The sequence below is a fragment of the Halictus rubicundus genome, chromosome 4, assembly GCF_050948215.1.
Source record: "Halictus rubicundus isolate RS-2024b chromosome 4, iyHalRubi1_principal, whole genome shotgun sequence".
Lineage (NCBI taxonomy): Eukaryota > Metazoa > Arthropoda > Insecta > Hymenoptera > Halictidae > Halictus > Halictus rubicundus.
Genome location: NC_135152.1, coordinates 2,257,546 through 2,275,924, shown reverse-complemented (window position 1 = coordinate 2,275,924; position 18,379 = coordinate 2,257,546). Strand labels below are relative to the sequence as shown.

The following is an 18,379-nucleotide window of genomic DNA, read 5'->3' as shown; positions in this document are numbered from 1 at the left end:
GACGATATTAGTTACTGCCTACTAAAGAATTCTTAGGTACTAGTTTATTATAAAAATATATTAGTTTGATGAAAGATCGGAGCAATACCATAAAATGAAACAAACAAATTGTAAAGTGTAAATAAACGTAATTAAATATTTTATTTCGATTACGTTAAATTAGGTGTACATACAAATCCCGGCTGAATGTATGAAATTGACATGGAAACACAAGCCAACATTAATGGCGACTTGTTTGCATCCTGTACCAGACGATGCAACTCAATTGGTTGTAGAAATAGATCATCTTGCCTGCAATTAACGAGAAAACAAATTAGATTTCTGAGAAAAAAATACAATTAGTCGACAGAAAAATTTGTAGTTACTTTATCACAATAATTCGATAAAGGGGTGGACCAGGATTGGCTTTTCTATAATTCTGCGTGTTCGAATAAATATTGTACGATATTTTATATCTGCTTTTTTTTCTCCTCACAGTCTTTTCGGGCATGGATTTGATTATTTTGAGTTTACTGAAAACTTCCTCCAAGCTGGTTGCATTCTTTGGCCCACAAAGTGGACTCCTCAATCGGCCAACCACTTGTACTTCATCGCACTCTTCATCCTTGCATATGTCTTCATCGTCGATGGTGATCATTTTCTCTTCGCGCCATTTGGTTTTCAATTCAGACCAGGAAGATGCCCCTGGTAGCACTTTAAACGCCGCTTGATTCACCTCGTCATTATGATTCGAACGATTATTATTATTAGTCGAATTTCTATAATGATTACGTGGCCAATACCTTTGACGAGGCTCGGGTAACGACACGTTTTTCGCCACGCTACAATGAATCGACATATTTTCTTCGATTCTATGGTGATACATTCTTCTCGGAGGCACCGAGTTATTCGGCTGAAAATTGTGGTGCAATTGATTCCGAGTAACAACGCTTCTCATCACATTGTTACCCAAATTTGGCACTAACAAATTATTCATCTGTACGGACATAAACCTATTCTGCATCGCCGCACTGTGGTTTCCAATGAATATATTTTGAAATACAGTATTCCTATGGTGCCAAAATGAGTTTTGGTTGTACGCGAATGGCATTCTACTATTATACATATAATTGGTATTAATGTTCGTGTACTGTCTACGTTCCATAGAGAAGTAATCTTGCATAAAAACGTTGTGCACGTTCGTCGCTAAATTATGATTCAATGTAGCGACGTGTGTGCTCCTTCTAACGTTATTGCTCGTCGATGCATTATTGTACTGAGGCGTATTATTACTTTGATTGCTATTCGATGCATTTCCATTCTTTACGCCGGAATGCTTTAGGTTTTGATCTGTGTGATGTAAATTTCTCAGCTTTCTACTTTCGTAGTGATAAACATTATTTTGGGGCTTCACACTGTGCGGTATATAGCCCCTCGAAATCTTCACTACGACAGTCTGTTGGGCTGCCATGTTTGGAATTAAATTTAATATCTCCATCCGCGACATGGGTTGTGGCAATTCTTCAACTTCGTCGTCGGAAAGTTCGATGACCTAAAATCATGAAAGATACGGGTTAACTTGGTGTTGTTATGTTAACGTAATCATTATATATTAACGTTATTACACGTTGTTGTACCTCGTGCTTCAGCCTTTTGCTTCGATACTCCTCCCCGGATGGTGAAGACGACTTATGTTTTCCTAGACTGCTGTCGAAGCTCTTGGTATTAGTATCCAGCACAGAAATATCGGGAGTGGGTAAGAGTGCTTTATCTGTTCTCTTGGGCAACAATTTAACATTCCGCTGTATGCGCGCTGACCGCCAATTGGACAATGAATTATTTGAATTATTTCCTTGCATACAACTAGTTTTGTCTGTGACAATTTTAAAGCTGCCCAGTAGTGTTTCTTCCGATATTATCTGTACTTTATTAGTTCGTTTCCTTTTCTCCTGATTATTTTTTTCAATAGATGCGTTACCAGCCAATAATTTACAATTTTCTGTATCCTTCTTTTCACTTTCTATATTTTCTACCGCGCTAAGAAGATCGTTCATGACTTTATGTACATCATTCATGTCTACAGATTCATTTAGGTTTTGACAAGTCTCTACAGAATCATTAGCAGAAATATTTTCCAGATCGTTAACATCCTTTTCGTTTCCTGTATCGTTATCGGTATTAGTTTGTTTCCAAAGACCATTTTCGGGTTCAACAATGACTTTGCGTTTCACGTTATTACTTTCTTCGCTTTTCATATTCTTGTCTGTATTGTAGATAAATCGTTGTATACGGTAACCGTAACGTGCTAAATGACTGTAAACTCTGTATTCTTCTAGTGTACATTCAACATTATCGATTAAAAGTTCGTAAGCCTGCTGAATGGACAATGGCACATCATTCCAAATAAGTTCCAAACAGTTCTAAAACAAAATAGCGTCTTACTTTCTCCTGTACCACGTTAAACAATCTGATCATTCGCGTTATAATGACAACATACAGTTTCTAGAAGAAACAGTGCTTCTTCTGGCAATAAATACAAGGCACAATTCTTTTCCAAGCCATAATTACCCCAATCTTGACCAGAATACTTCTTCACCCTAGCTCTCTTCTGTAGAGGCAGCCATTCAGCACTGGCTAATTGCGAGATACGATCTACTCTTTCTACAGCTATTAAATTTTTACGCGATTTAAGGCCCTTCTCAATTTGCATATTCTGCAACCAAGAGTCATCTGGCTCGAATTGCTTCATGCCAGTCTTAGGGAGAGTTTTAGCGGACCTTTCGTATTCGTCCCAGGCATTGCATTTAATGCCCTTATTCCGCAGCAGTTCTTCTACACTGTAATATATTAACCATTAGAATATATTCAAGTAACTCTAGGATTTATGTATATTATAAGTCCTTTAAGTATCGAACACTTTTTTCTTACTGCTCTCTATGCATTAAAAGTAACTTAATATGTGTTAAAAAATAAAGGACAATAGAAAACTCACGTTAACGAATTTGTGGGTAACTTTCTCCTTTCTTCCGTCATCTTTTTGCCACTGTTTGGGTCAAACAATCTTTTTGAATCAATTACTTATTTTACAAACTGTACAGTCCCATTACTTGTGCCATAAAGAATGAATTATACACTTTCGAACGAATTTATCAACATGTATAGCTGATCATCACCTTTCGTCATAAATTATTAATATTTTAATTTGTTGTCCGTATAAATATTTTTATCGGATATCTATCATTAGAATAATTATACCTGTATTATCGAGTGGTATACCGGCATTGAAAAACCGCGAATAAAAAATAATTCAAGAATTATCGGAAACATTTAAATCGTGTGCTTGTTTTTGTATATGTACAACGGTGAAGTACAATCATATATACTCGGACACACTTATAAAGTATCTTCGTGCATGTAACTGTTTTTAACGTTATTCGGTTACATGGTGTACGGTATACAAGGTTAAAATGTATACATACATGTTACACGTGTGCAAACACAGCACAATACGAATATTTGTTTTCACTGTAGCAATGACAAATTTTTGTTGCAATTTGTATTGCACATGCTAGAACTTTTTACGTTATACACGTGGTAGTACACTTTTACTAAAAGGAAATCATTATACTCCCACAGAGCATTCCTACTCTATCCTTCTCTGCGATACTCCGGTGAATGTAACAAAAAATTACCGAAATTTCTTTTTAACACTTTCGCACGGGGCGACCCATATTTGAGTCATTGAATTACTTTTCAAATTATATTTGTAAAGCGTGATAAATTGTCTACTTTATATATATAGATTCAAAATAAATTGAGAAGGCGTGTTAATTGTTTCATGTTCTCCAGAAATATCATAACAGAGATTAGAAAAAAAACGTTTAATATAGTTTGCGCCTAATATAATAATTATAATTAATGTAGTAACAAATTTTATTCATTTTAATACAGGTATGTTCTCTGTTTACAGAGAATTACATTTTTATATACTTTTATTGTCTTTTTGTTTATATTCTCCTGTAATCAAATGCACAAGATTGTGACTTGATCAAGATCTGTTTAATATTAATTGACAAATGAATTGATGACTCATCCGGCATTATTGAGCTTGGATTTGAATTTAGGACAACAATGTATGCCATAAATAAGTGCATAAAATCCGCAGTCTAGCCATTTAACCGTTTGCGCAAGCACACGTCCTTGTACGATGCGTTGTTAAGCACAAAGTGGGGGAAGATTCATCATTAAATCATCCTGCACTTGGGAATTGGGGATGTCGATCTGTAAATAATGTGCGCAATAAAAGTGCAGCATGAGTAGCGTTAAGAAAAATATCAATCATCTAGCAGTGTTCAAGCAACGCACAAAAAATGACGATAACGCCGAGTTGTCCGAGGTTAACATTATCGCCGCAAGAAAATCTGGTGTTCTAAATCTCTCCTCGAAAGGGCTATCCACGGGTATTTGCTACATTTGAAACCGAAATGAATGTTGTTTAGATGTTAATTTAGATATGTACACTCTCCGATAATCGGCCAGATGCTTGATACTCCGATGTTGCACTCGTAAACGAGCTAATTGTTGCATGTTCATATTATTAGGTCATCCTATAAGTCATGTCGTTTTTTCAAGCTAATTTTAAGTATTTCCCAGTAGGTATTTCACATGTCTTTTTAATGTGTCTTATGGAGATAGATTTTAATCGATATATAATTATATTGTAAAATGAAGGTGTCAAACAACCATACTGTTATTCTAAGTACGATACATAATTGTTCCATTATTTTGTATAGTTATTCAGTCGAAATAAAATTGTATTTTATACCATAGATATCTCACTTATAATTATTACTGGTTTATGGGTAAACAAATTATATTGCATCATGTGCTATCCGCTTTATGCTTTCTACCATCGTTTTACTTCTGTCCAATTGCTATGAACATATATTATTATTTGTTTTATTTTAATCTTTTTACCGGATTTTTATGTTTAATAAAATCATAATTATAATTTTTTTTACATCCAACGCATAGACAGCTTTGCATGTTAGACTGCAAAATATGTTCTAGAATACACAATGTTCATCATCATAGCATACAAGATCATCACAAGCATATCATAAGGTAAGCCACTATTAGTCGTAAAACTTATATGTCTGTTGCGAAACTTGTATTTTGAAGATCATAATTGTTCACTTGTATACTGTATTAATATTGATAATATCTGTTGCAGTGCCTAGTAGAGTATGGCATATAAATGCACTAACAAAAGAAGAGGTGAAACAATTGCATCATGAGTTCAATTATGTACATGAAAACGAACGATGGTGGGAACAAACACCACTCCTGAAATTGGATTTAAGTTGCAACAGCTTAACTACGATTTCTTCCAACATAGAATGTTTATCAGAATTAATAACATTACTTGTAAATATCAGCAACATCTTAATTATTGTAGTACTTACACCAATGAGTTTATATCTATTAAAATTTCATGATTTTAGTTACACAACAACATGATAGAAGACTTACCACCAGAAATTGGAACTTTAAGTAAATTAGTAGTACTGAATCTGTCAAATAATAAAATAAAAAAGTTGCCTCCGGAATTCTATAAATTGCAATATCTGGTAGATCTATTTTTAAAGAACAATTGCCTAACAGAACTGGATCCTGCATTTGGGGATTTAATAATGTTATCTTACTTGGTAAATTGAAAATATGGCTTTTGCATGCAAAATAATTGACTTTAATGATACATCTGAAATATTCTGTGCACATAGGATTTATCGTACAACAATTTATCAAAATTACCAGTGGGAATGGGATATTTAGTGAGATTGATTGTCTTGGACATAAGTCATAACAAACTGAAAGAATTACCACGTGATTTAACAAGTATGAGAGGTAAGATTTCTCTCTTCTAAAACGTAGTTCATTTATGTAGACATAATACTATAAATACATGCTCTTTTGAAAACAGATTTACGAAAGTTAGATGCCAGCCATAATGAGTTGGAAAGATTGCCTCCTTTGAGTGAATTGAGGATGCTAGAGAAATTGACGCTGCAAATGAACAAGTTAACAACGATCCCTGATCTGTTTGGTTGTACTATGCTCGAAACACTGCACTTAGCTGATAATAATATTACAGTAGGTATCCATAATTACTACAAATCGTTTGCAGTGTTCATTTTCACAGTTTTCAGGAAATCGACATGTCGTGTTTGGAGGGTGTAGGAAGATTAAAAACGTTGATTTTAGGGAATAATAAAATCGATCAGATACCGGAAGAAATTATAAAGTTGGTGAGCTTGGAAATTTTAGACTTATCCCACAACAACCTAACTACGTATGTTTTTCATATATATGTATATATATATATACATATTAGTCATTACATAGACTAACATTTTTTTGAAGATAACATTGTTTTGTAGAGTATCAAATTATGTTGGTATATTACCAAATTTAAAGCAGTTTTCGATCTATGGGAATAATGTGCAAAATGTAAGAGCGGATATAATAAGGTGCGGTACATCTCGCATTTTACAGCACATACGACAAAGTATTGATAGTACAAATTTAAGCACAAAAGAATATGCAGTAATAGATGTCAGTGCGAATATTTATCCAGATAAGTATGTGTAGATGAAGATATCTGTCGTAAAAATTTTTAAATTTAAAGAAATTTGTAATTTCTTTAATCGGTTGTAACATCCTAGATACACAATGCAAAGTACAAAATTGCTTAGTTTGGCTGGCCAAAAGCTCGTCGAGTTGCCACAAGAAGTTTTAGAGAATGCATCTAAAGCCGATGTAAGCACAGTGGATTTAAGCAGAAATATGTTATCGGTTTTACCTGACCAATTATCTATAATTGAAAGAGTTAGTGATTTGAAACTAACAACTAATCAGTTAACAAGTATACCAGAATGGATCGGTGAAAAGTATAAGCATTTGCAAAATTTGAATTTAAGTAACAACCTCTTGGAAACCCTTCCTTCCAGTCTTGGTTTATTAAAATATCTACGAGAAATTGATATTTCGTTTAACAGGTATGGTATACGTTCAGATGTTTGTAGATTAATTATAAATATCGCGAGTTCATGTGAAAATATGTGACACAGGTACAAAGAAATTCCACATGCCATCTATGAGATTGAACCATTGGAAATATTGATAGCAAACAATAATGAAATAACTAATATCGATGTATTGTCGCTAGAGAAGTTAAGAAAACTTGCAGTATTAGAGTTAGCTAATAATAATATCGGACATGTGCCACCGGAACTTGGTAATTTAAAGAATATAAAGTAAGTAGAAATGAATCGGCTCTATAAATGTAGTAAAAAGAGTAGTAAAAAATGCCTTTTCTTATAGAACTTTGTTATTGGCTGGGAATTGTTTCAAACAACCACGACAAGCAATATTGGCCAAGTCTACGGAAGAGATACTTGCATATCTCAGGGACCGAATACCTCATTGAAATACACTCGACAAATTTTCAAAATGATATATAACTGTTGGAGATTTGTTAGAGAATTCTATAAAAAATTGTAGAATATTTAAGACACGCGTCGAAGAATCTGCATATTAATTATGCGATACTATCGATATCCTCCACTTTATACCATACTACATTTCAAATATGACCGCATTTTCCAACGTTTCCAAGTTTTCGCACACAGTATTTCTATCCCCCTTCATCTAATAGCTCAGAGAAAAGAATGGAAATATCAACCTGAAGAAGTGGCAATGCTGTCTGCATGTAGGTTGTCAAGGTCACCCAATTTGGGGATTATGATAGAAGTTCCTCCTCTGTAAGATCGCTCCGTGTATGAGACATTTCAAAATGACTGTTGGCTTTAATTTTTTAAATATGATGATGAAGTATGTCCTTTCAAACAAATAAATTGAAAACGTGAAGCATAACCTTTTTAACAAATTATTGTTTTCCGGAGTACAAAAATATTTTAGAAGTAGAACTCGGGTACCTGATGAAACAAATGGCACACATTACAATATTTTGGCATCTCTTTCAAAGGTACGAACATTTTATTTTTTCGCGACTTTTGAAATTTAATACATTACTCATGCAATTTAAACGGAATTATCATGTGATATCAAGTATCAAAAATGCAACATCAGCGTTGTGACTTCATATATATTTTTTGGGATTCCGGATGACTAAATTTCCTTGACAATACATTTTTTATTCGAATGTTTGCTAAATTAAAAATCATTTCGAAGGATCACGAACAATTATGAATAATCAATGAAGCTCGAAAGCGCCTTTGTAATTTCAACTCTAAATTCAGAAAGCCAAATTGTAAAATTGTGAAAGTTAAATATAAAATGTGGATCGTACGAAGGTAGTGGGTCATTTAAACGAAACATTCGAGAATGTAAGAACAAAATGATCTAGTTAAATATGTAGAACAAGCGGCATTAAAATCGAAAGATTAGAACGTAGTTTCAAGTATTACGAACACGCGCCGATTGCGATAAAACCGCATCATGGGTTACTACATTTATCAAAATCACATGACGACTGCAGCGGATGATCGCACATAAATCGAACAACACAAAATACCAGAAGTGGATGTGTGGAACACGCGCAAATGGATGGAGATATGAATGACATTCTACCCTGTCAGTGTCCCCCAATTCATCGAGCTATTATTAATCTTCCTAACTAAAAAATGTATTATACCAGAATTTAGAAAAAATCGACTGAAATTTTAAATTTGACCCACTGATCAAATTACTCTTCAATTGCTAATATTAATGCAACGAGCGATTAAATACCTACTTTAGTTCAGTTTTTAAATTAATTGAGTATTACAGATAATCGAACTGAATTCATGCAAACGTTACTAACCCGATAATGAGTAAAAATATTATGGTATAAGCAGCGATTTGTTTATTAATCAGACGATAGGATTCGATAATAATATGCACACTCGTCTCGCGAGTACATCTGTGAAATCAAAATTTGCTCTGTCAATCGTCAGAAACAGACATGAAATTTTCTCCGAAGTACTATGTCCACAGTGTTAGACTACATCAATTTATTTTCGTTATAAATGCGTAAAATGCGCAGTCTAATCGTTAGTGTAGATAAATGTTGCTGGGCAGAACGACAAAAATGGTAAGTTCGTATTGCAATTAATATCTTTATTGTAACAAGATGTTTGTGTTCTGTCTGTAGAGAATTTCTTTGTTAGGATCTACAGTGACAGGAAGTTGGGAGACGCTGTGGTGTACAGTGGCATGCGTCGATGAATCACGTAGTAGAGGGGGAGGGAATAGAATATGTATAGGGAAGAGAGAGCGTTTTCGTTAGTTCAAAGTTGCACGAGTTAGATCGTGGACCTTGTTTTATTTTCGAGGGACCTCAATTAACAAATCTTCGTGCGTGGTAAGAATTCCGAAAATTCTTGTACTGTTTCTGGCACCTAAATCGGTACATTTCAAATAATTATATCGTCTGTTCCCTCGTTGTTGTTTTTATCGTTTGACGTAACGACAGAATACTGACAATCATCGTTCAAAATATCCTGTTGCTTTGTTGTACGTCTCGATAGCCTTCGAATTGATTTTTTTCGTCATCAAAGAAGTCCAATGTTGCTTCCTCCCAACGAACTGTTCTGATATCGTCAGAATACCGAATATACCGTTACTCGACGAAATATATTTACATATAACATATTAGTGATATACCTTCGTTTTGATGTTTTTTTTTTTTAAATAAAGAGTCGTTAATCTTCATTGTATGGCTCATTTTTTGTACGATGATTTCGAAAAAAGCGATCGACGTTTCGTTCTTGAGGAGCGTCGAATGTCGAAAACATTATTAGCTTCTTTGTCCGATAATCTACTCGTTTACTGCGTTATATCAAATCGAAGTACTGGTTTCAATGTCATTTGCAGTAATTTAATCTTTTGCTTAGATCATTTTTCCGCGTAGATACATTCATTACATCTAGGCGTATTAGACGGTCGTTTATTGTTTCTCCTGTGAGAAAATATCTGGAAATGTTTCTTACCACTTTTACTTATGTAATTTTAACAATATTGCGCCTTTGACAATTTTCCGTTAATATACGAACTAATTTCGTATGGATGAAATGTACTATGTAGATGTCACCTAATGACTGTTTCATGTTATTTTCCTGCTTCGTATAAGGTTGTACAGAAAAATATTGTTTTTATATTTTCTGTGTCAATCGTTCAAAGATTTGAAGGTCGGTTTTATTTTCAATGCTATAAAAAAATATAATTAATGTATATTTGAACAAAAACTAAACAAGTTACTCCCGTGATGAAAGCAAATTGAAATGATAATGTTTGAGAAAATTAATATTTTGTATCTTCTTTTTCAGACGTAAAACATAGAATCATGAAGGTGTTACTACTTTTAATTGTGGCAGTAATAGCCATGGCACAAGCTGTGTCTTTTTATGAAGTTGTCAAAGAAGAATGGCACGCGTTTAAGGTACATAAATCATTTACATAGAGATAGTGGTATCATTCTGTCATGCTTATCTCACCTAAAATACTAAAAGTTTTATGCTCATATAAAAACCTGAAGCAAATAAACATTGTTACTTCCCTTGGATTAGCAGAATTAAAAACGTGATCATTAATTGTAATCGATAATCACATATTTCAGTAGTAAGGATCAGACTGTGGATCTTCATGCAAAATAAAAATTTTCATCATCGACTGTAAGAAATAGGAGTCAAATACAAATATCTTCTATCCTTTAACAATCGTATATACAGTAGTAAATAATATATCAACATCCTTCAATTTTTCCATGAATGTATTAAATCCGCAGTCTAGTAATGATTTAATGCATTAAATTCTCAACTTTGCTTCATATGTATATGTATTAATTATTTGTATTATAGCTGGAGCATTCTAAAACATACAACTCTGACATAGAAGAAAAGTTCAGAATGAAGATATTTATGGATAATAAGCATAAAATTGCCAAACATAATGGTAATTATGGAAGGAATCATGTACCCTATAAATTGAAGATGAACAAGTATGGAGACATGGTAAATAATCTTTTTGTATAATTTATGTATGCCCACTATACTTTCTATAAACTTTTACATTGTATTTATAGCTTCACCACGAATTTGTGAATATAATGAATGGTTACAACAAGTCTGTAAACTATGTAAATCGATCAAAGTTTACTGGAGCAATGTTTGTTGAACCAGCAAATGTAAAACTGCCAGATTCTGTAGACTGGAGGGATTCTGGAGCTGTTACCCCGGTTAAAGATCAAGGTCACTGTGGTTCATGTTGGTCATTCTCAGCAGTAAGTTCATTACTGGACTATTATGTGTATGCTCATTACCGAACTAGTTTTTGTCTTAATAATGCATTTTAATTGTAGACTGGAGGTCTGGAAGCACAACATTTCCGTGCTACAGGATCTCTAATTTCTTTGAGCGAACAGAATTTAATCGATTGCAGCGGAAAATACGGTAACAATGGATGCGAAGGTGGAATGATAGATGCTGCATTCCAATACGTTAAGGACAATCATGGTATCGATACAGAGGCTACTTACACGTACGAAGCTGAAAATGATAAGTGCAGGTAACAATAATGCACATCGGTATAAGCTACTATAGAAGAAAAACCGATCTTTTTTTTTAATTTTTTTGAGATAACGCTGAACTAGAACGATTAGTTTACCGAGATATCGAAACATTATTGCATTGTACCATTAATTCTAGATACAATCCAAAGAACAGTGGAGCTTCCGACGTTGGCTTCGTAAACATTCCTGAAAATGATGAAGAAAAACTCAAAGCAGCTGTTGCTACTATAGGACCAATTTCTGTTGCTATCGATGCTTCACACGAAACCTTCCAATTTTATTCTGAGGGTTTGTTTACTGATTATTAACATTTTTCCACCGAATCATTTATACGCGTCATCCGGTGCGAATGTATTTAGGATATTGTTCCAATGCTTTTCTATTTAATATGAATTTTCTCTTTTAATACAGGAATCTATTACGAACCGGAGTGTTCCTCGAAAGATTTGGATCATGCAGTATTAGTGGTAGGATACGGAACCGATGCAAACGGTGATGATTATTGGTTGGTGAAGAACAGTTGGGGAACAACGTGGGGTAATGAAGGTTACATCCAAATGGCTAGAAACAGAAAGAACAATTGTGGCATTTCGACTGCTGCCGTCTACCCCCTCGTTGGTCCTCAAGGATAATTAATTTAAAACTGTAAATAATTTTAGGGGCAAAAGGTTATCGCGCAGCCACTAAATAAGTAAAATTATATGCAATAAGTATCTTATATTTATGATCACATTTGTACATTGAAAAAACAAATATATATATACATATAGGTACATTTTATAAATATACGAATCGTTTATATTAACAATTCCTTCCCTCTTTTAAAAGGAGCAATCTCTTATTTAAAACATTTTGTTGGGCAACATTTTTCGCTCGCTACTGAATTTGAAAATTTCAATAGTTCAAATTAAAATAAAAATAGTTGTAGATTTTCCATCTGTTAAGTTAGGAGCAGCGTAACATTTTACTTTAAAATCTCGAGAATGTTCTCATTCGAATAATACATTGTCTTTTTGATAATTACCATATAATATTTTTCGAAATTTTTAATTTTTAAATTCTGTTTTTCTAAAATGTAAACACTGCTACATATATATGTACATAAAGTCGCGTTCATCAGAGTCTGGCACTATTTCGCGCAGCCCGGAAGACGTTGGGGGCGCTGCGAGCTCCTCAGACTCCCTACTCCACTACTCAGTCCCCACTTTGTAGACTGCGAGATTAATATACGCGGTAGAACAAAAGTACAGATTAATAGGCAGAAGAAGTGGGTAGGAAATGAGTGGCGAAAATGGGCTTCATTTACGAATTTTTATCTTAGGAACTGTTTGTCCGATTGCGCTAAATTTTTTTTTGTTTTATTTAGAAAGGATTGGACTATAGTAATATAATTTTTTCAACCTCGATAATTAACTGTATAATGTCGGAAAATGTAAATGAATTCTTTCTTTACGTTTTTAGTTGAAAAATGTAAATGAAGCGACCATGGTGTGTGGGAACGAGGGAATTTTCGGACGCGGAAATTCCATCCTTCCCAAGTGCATGCCATAGGAGGTCGGGTTGAGGGCCAGGTCATTTAAGTGACGATTGCCAGAACCTTTCGCTATTTAAATTCGAAATACTTTGACACACCGCGTATTTGGTTGCGAATGCCGCTGCCGGACATGGCGTCACATCAGTCCGCTCCGCGCATGCGTAGTGCATTGGGAAGGGAGCCAATAAGAGCGAAGATGCGCAGAACGAACGTAAATTGGTTTCTGAACGATGCCAGACTCTGATGAAAGCGACGTGTTATGCGACTTGCTGTGTTATAATGTCACTCGTTCTATGTTCCTGTAATCGGTTCCCCGAATAATCGAATTTCGAATAATTATCTTTTTCGTTACACAGAGTCGATATTTTACTATAATTAACATAATTTTCTGGAAAAAATTTTAATCGCGCGCATCAATATCGGAGAAATTTTATTTCATTACGGAACAATCACATTACGCATTGTAAATATAACCTCAAAATTTGTTACATCTGTCGACACCGACGTCATGTATTTGACAATTTAAACGAACGAGTATGTTAACATATTTTATGAGAGAATATATTTTTCAAATGTAATGCACGAATGAATAAATTCTTCTGAAAAACTGCACTAAAAAATATTATGCATGCATTTGAACACAATATGTTAATATTTACGTGAATTACGAAATTTTATTTCTTTCTTAAAAAAGACTATTTGGTAACACGATCTGCGGAACAAGTTTATGTGGCAAACGTATTTCTATTTTTTTCTAATTTTTTATTTAACGCAACATGGAATTTTGAAAAAAATCTTTTTGTATAAAACAGCAAATATTTAACCATAATATCAATGTATTCTTTATAACAGAAAAATATGCTTTATTTTTTTTTCTAGTTCACCAAAAAACGATGGGGGAATTAAATGTCTGCTTTCAAATAGATACCGATAATCGTGAGAACTTCCCATCTGGAATCGCCTTTCAATCTTTCAGAAAGCAGAGAGATGCATTCTACAGTATATTTAGAATATGGGAAGAAAATCATTCTGTGCCTGGGTGGTCGTTTCAGATAGCTCTTGGAAGTAAAATACGAAGTATGCTGACCATACACAATGATGCTATAAACTACTATCATTTTGCAAGATTGTTCAAATCTCAGCTTTTAATTTCATGCGTACAAAAAATGTTACAGGTAGGTAGAAATGTTTTCGTCATTTATAATATATGTATGTACATGTACCATTTCTTTGGTTAAATTGATTCTTTTCATTTTTAGTTGGAGGCAGAGGATGACGAAAGCTTAAGTTTTCTTAAAGCTTTAAAATATGTAAATCCACAAAAATTAAATCAACTTCAGAAACGTTTAATAACACCACAGCCCTCGAAAAATCAAAATATGGAACCGTCTTTTCCAGGAGTTCAAGAATTTTTCAAAGATTTCATATTGTTCGCTTTTAATCCAATCTTTTATGTTCACTTAGAAAATTGTTTAGTTCACGAAATTATGGAGTTGAATGATACTCAGTTTAGCGGCAGCGAAATAGAAGATTCAGGTATCGATATGTTTGAAATTATTTGTGTACCGATAGACTATGTTCTTTAATACCCAAATGTAATTTATTTCTAATAGAAACAATGGTCGACGAGCAAACACAACAAAATTTTACGACCTGTTTATCCAGTTTACGACTCCTCGCGAAAATGTTAGGACTTGTTGTGTCTATACCGTACAAATCAGAATCGAATAATTCGAAAGATTTAATAGCTCAAGTAGAAGTGAGGAGTAAGGTAAGAGATGATTTCGGGTCACTCGTGACCCATGTCTCTATTAAAAGTTCAGTTCATATGTTTATGATTATGTTAACAATTAAAACTAATATTATGCACGCTTCTGGTCTAGGTATTGCCAACGATTAATTTACATCTTTGTCTTCACAATGCAATAGTATTAGGAAAATTATCGTTAACCGTACCCTGGATAGCAAAATACTTGGCCATGTTGGATACCGTTTCTCTCCGATTACCATATTATAAGCACGTGTTGGAGCTGTTGTATTACATTTACAAAGCTGTGAACAATTCTGACTTCAAGGCTCTCGACAGTGCTATATCTAGACAAACGGCGATACTATTGAAATCTACTTTAAGTTGGTTGTTCGACTTGCCGAATTTCCCAAAGGAATTTTACTCCTCTTGGCAGAAAACTTACAAAGTTGAGGAATTAAAGAATCTGAAGCAACTTGACAAACACTACGTACAAAAGAACGCACTGTTGGGAGACCTGATAGTTCCTGTAGCGTCTACTAAATGCAATCTGGATAAGATAGATATTATTAACGAGAGAACAATGCGTATATGTTGTCCCTCGGTAGGACAAGTGACCATAATAAACACCAAAACGAGCACGAAGAATTATAATTCAAATAAGCATATTACTCCCGTTTCTAGTCAACTGTTGAAGTCAACTAAGGGTGTGGGTGTGAGGCATTTAGAGGTGAGTTTATCAATTGTTTGAAACAGTCCACAAAACAATACTATATTTTCAACGTGTCAATAGCTGAAACTAGAAAAAGCATTTTTTCACGGGCAACCAGCGTCTACCTGGAAAACCATTGATTTCGTATCGGAAAGGGTCGCTTCGGCTTGCGTTAAACACATATGTAATACGCTGTTGATGACCTCCAGAGAAGCAAACATGAGCGCTTTCGGAAAAGTCTTGAAAAAGAAACAGAACGAGAAAGAGTTGACTGATACGGTTATTTTGAAGGTGATTTGCGAAACTTTCTTGTATTCTTCGAGTAATTCTTAAAGTAATTTATTTACTCGTATTGTTACCAGACGGCCGTGGCAGATGAGATGAACGCTTTAGCTACAGGCATGTGCAAGGAACTGAAAGAAAAATGTGAGTCGTCTATATCGACGATCTGCGAAGCGCGTGTCGTTAAATCTATAGACTCTCTATTAGCGGAGGACACTCTAGCGTCCGTAAAAGAGATTTGCGTGAAAATTGCAACGAGGTTGGCCAGCGAGCGTATACACCAGTGGATACAATCTTACATAGTGGACTCATTATTCTTAAAGGATATGGAGGTCGAAAAAAACAGATTTTTAAAGAATAACTCACAGTTGCATTCTGTCCAAGAGATTAAACACAATCCAAACGCTGTCAGTCCAACTACCATTACGGATGATTTAAGAGTATGTAGAAAAAATGAGGAACAATATATTTCCTAAAATATTCTAAAGTACAGTAAATATTGGTCCACTTTATTTGTTCAGGAGCTTATGTGGGACATATTGGACAACGGTGGAGATTCTCTGTCGATGACGACTGTGTCAAACATATTGGACAACTTGTATCAAACTTTAACTGAAAGAGCCGATCTTGTAGCAGGTCCGGAGAAAGTTTTGTACTTTCTCAGCACGGATTTCGCTTTGTTGCTACGTATGAATCCACCAACTTGCAATTATCGATCGTTTTATACACCTTTATGTCTACATATATTTCAATTTACAGTTGCCTATCGGAGCGATCTATTTGTCGAGAAGATTCAAGATAAGTTTATCAAAATATGGTTGATGGATCGTTGGAAGGCTTTGGAACTGGACTTCCCTATATATAGAATATTTAGTCCTCGGAACGTTATGCTGTTAGCACAGCCGCAAAAAGATTACGTCTGGCCACTTTTCGGGAAGTTCATTAAAAGATTAATAGCAAAGGACATTGTGGACATCGATGGTTTTAGCGACCAGTGTGTAGCATTGTTTAGGCAGGACTGGCCTGTGGTAAGTACTTCCTTCTCTTTCTATTCCATCGACCATTCAATCGATATAAACAAATTTACGTTTCTCTTTCCAGCCTGTATTGAAACATCTCTCGAAATGCTTGTCAGAGGCGATTGCGGATTTCAAAGCCTCGGATGATACCACAGAAAAGATTAAATATTTGCTTGGATGGATAGCGGAGACTTATAGTAACATAGAGTTTCCGAACGACTACAGCCCCATAGACTGATCGTCTTTGTTCGATCTCGACTATAGGCTTCTTATCGCGCAGTAACCTGTTGACCGGGAGAGATCAGTTGACTAAACATTTTCATTTTCATACGTTTGCTTTGACATGATTTTTCAACCTGATTTTATAGAAATGTCTGCGATGGTACAAACTACAGTTTTCACGTAGACAATCGCCTGGTTAATAGGTTCAAGTTCTAATGGCGTTGTACAGTTCTTCTTGTCGATACGTTTAACCTAACAGCGTAAGCCTAGTCCTTTCGAAAAGATGCTCTTAACGTTTTGTTATCTTGCTGATAACGTTAGCATTAGCAAAACGTTGGGATCCGTGAAATTATCCAAAAGAACAGGGCTTACGCTTATAAGCCGTCGACAGTGAGGGCTGTATTGTACGAATAATACAATTCTTGTGATAAGTATAAGTGTAAATTCTTGTAAATTAACTAACTTAACGACGGGATAGCTGATTTTGTGAATCGCCGTTATATTACGTCGTGTAATTGTAAATTGACAGAAGGAATTGCAATTTATTGAGAACCGCCTCGACATCCCCAGACGTCGATAAAGAAGAATTAATATGGAACGAGAGATGGAACGTCGAGAATTCCATTAATTTTGTATGAGAACCGTGTACAGAGACTGCGCGAAACGTTTCTACTCGCTTCTAGATCTGAAGTTACGTAAATACGTAAACTCTTCGGTTTTATTCCAACGAATGCGTATTTTTTCTAGCTAAGAAACCAGATTTTAACTTTCTGTATGTACGAAATGTGAAATAAACAAAGATTTGTTTTTTAAATTGTTCAGCTTTCTGTACACTCCATTTACTATTCCAAACCAAATTGAAGTATTTACAATCATTATAACGAAGGCGTGGCGCCTTTTATTTTATGCGAAGATGGTTAAAGCCATAAGAAAATAATAGTTTCCTAAGTCGTTTCTTTTTATGACCATTCGAATCGCTATTTGAGTAAGTATAAGCATTTGCGCGTTGTAATCGATTTATCGAACCACCACTGGCCGCGCCGTGCATCCCCTCCCTAACTCCGTACGCGTACACGAGATTTGCAAGGGTACGGGAGTCCCGCTTTCATTTCTTAATAATGCAAAGATAATACTATTTTGTAGTCAAAAGCGTTAGATAAAGGTTCAATCTAGGCGGCAAAGGTCCTCAGAAGTCCTACTTTTGCGTTTTTTAGCCGTAATTTGCAATATCAGCAGCATGCTGATTTCGTGTGTT

At 34.7% G+C, this 18,379-nt stretch overlaps 4 protein-coding genes across 8 annotated transcripts; 3 read left to right on the top strand and 1 right to left on the bottom strand.

Annotated features, from left to right (window-relative positions):
* Positions 1-15: 15 nt before the first annotated feature.
* On the bottom strand, positions 16-3,596 carry Tsen54 (tRNA splicing endonuclease subunit 54). Its single transcript, XM_076786284.1, has 6 exons — positions 3,235-3,596; positions 2,972-3,152; positions 2,477-2,816; positions 1,617-2,399; positions 366-1,531; positions 16-291 (listed from the first exon to the last, which is right to left on the bottom strand). The coding sequence occupies exons 2-6, from the start codon at positions 3,010-3,012 to the stop codon at positions 150-152; spliced, it is 2,472 nt and encodes an 823-aa protein (XP_076642399.1). The 5' UTR covers positions 3,013-3,152; positions 3,235-3,596; the 3' UTR covers positions 16-149.
* A 392-nt stretch (positions 3,597-3,988) lies between these two features.
* LOC143353164 (leucine-rich repeat-containing protein 40) lies at positions 3,989-7,914 on the top strand. 4 transcript variants are annotated; one of them, XM_076786266.1, is made up of 11 exons: positions 4,299-4,439; positions 5,074-5,103; positions 5,213-5,406; positions 5,484-5,687; positions 5,763-5,886; positions 5,963-6,132; positions 6,189-6,331; positions 6,420-6,620; positions 6,705-7,037; positions 7,110-7,295; positions 7,363-7,914. In XM_076786266.1, exons 4-11 carry the CDS (start codon positions 5,496-5,498, stop codon positions 7,466-7,468), a joined length of 1,455 nt encoding a protein of 484 aa, XP_076642381.1. In that variant the 5' UTR covers positions 4,299-4,439; positions 5,074-5,103; positions 5,213-5,406; positions 5,484-5,495; the 3' UTR covers positions 7,469-7,914. The 4 variants fall into 4 exon arrangements, with proteins under 4 accessions (XP_076642379.1, XP_076642381.1, XP_076642383.1 ...); XM_076786268.1 differs by having other exon boundaries at positions 4,306-4,439; positions 5,018-5,103; XM_076786265.1 differs by having other exon boundaries at positions 4,306-4,439; positions 5,014-5,103.
* A 1,342-nt stretch (positions 7,915-9,256) lies between these two features.
* On the top strand, positions 9,257-12,392 carry Ctsl1 (cathepsin L). 2 transcript variants are annotated; one of them, XM_076786270.1, is made up of 7 exons: positions 9,257-9,403; positions 10,368-10,480; positions 10,899-11,051; positions 11,123-11,320; positions 11,399-11,604; positions 11,745-11,896; positions 12,020-12,392. In XM_076786270.1, the coding sequence occupies exons 2-7, from the start codon at positions 10,385-10,387 to the stop codon at positions 12,238-12,240; spliced, it is 1,026 nt and encodes a 341-aa protein (XP_076642385.1). In that variant the 5' UTR covers positions 9,257-9,403; positions 10,368-10,384; the 3' UTR covers positions 12,241-12,392. The 2 variants fall into 2 exon arrangements, with proteins under 2 accessions (XP_076642385.1, XP_076642384.1); XM_076786269.1 differs by lacking the exon at positions 9,257-9,403 and adding an exon at positions 10,121-10,229.
* A 1,010-nt stretch (positions 12,393-13,402) lies between these two features.
* Positions 13,403-17,928, top strand: Dlt (codanin-1 like protein dlt). Its single transcript, XM_076786263.1, has 10 exons — positions 13,403-13,676; positions 14,022-14,317; positions 14,402-14,678; positions 14,756-14,913; positions 15,026-15,619; positions 15,683-15,892; positions 15,964-16,323; positions 16,405-16,570; positions 16,643-16,911; positions 16,985-17,928. The coding sequence occupies exons 2-10, from the start codon at positions 14,036-14,038 to the stop codon at positions 17,138-17,140; spliced, it is 2,472 nt and encodes an 823-aa protein (XP_076642378.1). The 5' UTR covers positions 13,403-13,676; positions 14,022-14,035; the 3' UTR covers positions 17,141-17,928.
* The last annotated feature ends 451 nt before the right edge of the window (positions 17,929-18,379 follow it).

Coding starts and splice junctions, on each gene's coding strand:
- Ctsl1 (XM_076786269.1), top strand. CDS start 10,136: ATGACTGTTTCATGTTATTTTCCTGCTTCGTATAAGGTTGTACAGAAA. Junction 10,230..10,367: donor AATCGTTCAAAGATTTGAAG/GTCGGTTTTATT, acceptor CTTCTTTTTCAG/ACGTAAAACATAGAATCATG. Junction 11,321..11,398: donor CATGTTGGTCATTCTCAGCA/GTAAGTTCATTA, acceptor TTTTAATTGTAG/ACTGGAGGTCTGGAAGCACA.
- Tsen54 (XM_076786284.1), bottom strand. CDS start 3,012: ATGACGGAAGAAAGGAGAAAGTTACCCACAAATTCGTTAAC. Junction 2,817..2,971: donor TTACCCACAAATTCGTTAAC/GTGAGTTTTCTA, acceptor AATATATTACAG/TGTAGAAGAACTGCTGCGGA. Junction 1,532..1,616: donor GCAAAAGGCTGAAGCACGAG/GTACAACAACGT, acceptor TCATGATTTTAG/GTCATCGAACTTTCCGACGA.
- Dlt (XM_076786263.1), top strand. CDS start 14,036: ATGGGGGAATTAAATGTCTGCTTTCAAATAGATACCGATAATCGTGAG. Junction 15,620..15,682: donor TGGGTGTGAGGCATTTAGAG/GTGAGTTTATCA, acceptor ACGTGTCAATAG/CTGAAACTAGAAAAAGCATT. Junction 16,324..16,404: donor CCATTACGGATGATTTAAGA/GTATGTAGAAAA, acceptor TTATTTGTTCAG/GAGCTTATGTGGGACATATT.
- LOC143353164 (XM_076786264.1), top strand. CDS start 4,292: ATGAGTAGCGTTAAGAAAAATATCAATCATCTAGCAGTGTTCAAGCAA. Junction 5,688..5,762: donor TAATAATGTTATCTTACTTG/GTAAATTGAAAA, acceptor CTGTGCACATAG/GATTTATCGTACAACAATTT. Junction 7,296..7,362: donor GGTAATTTAAAGAATATAAA/GTAAGTAGAAAT, acceptor CTTTTCTTATAG/AACTTTGTTATTGGCTGGGA.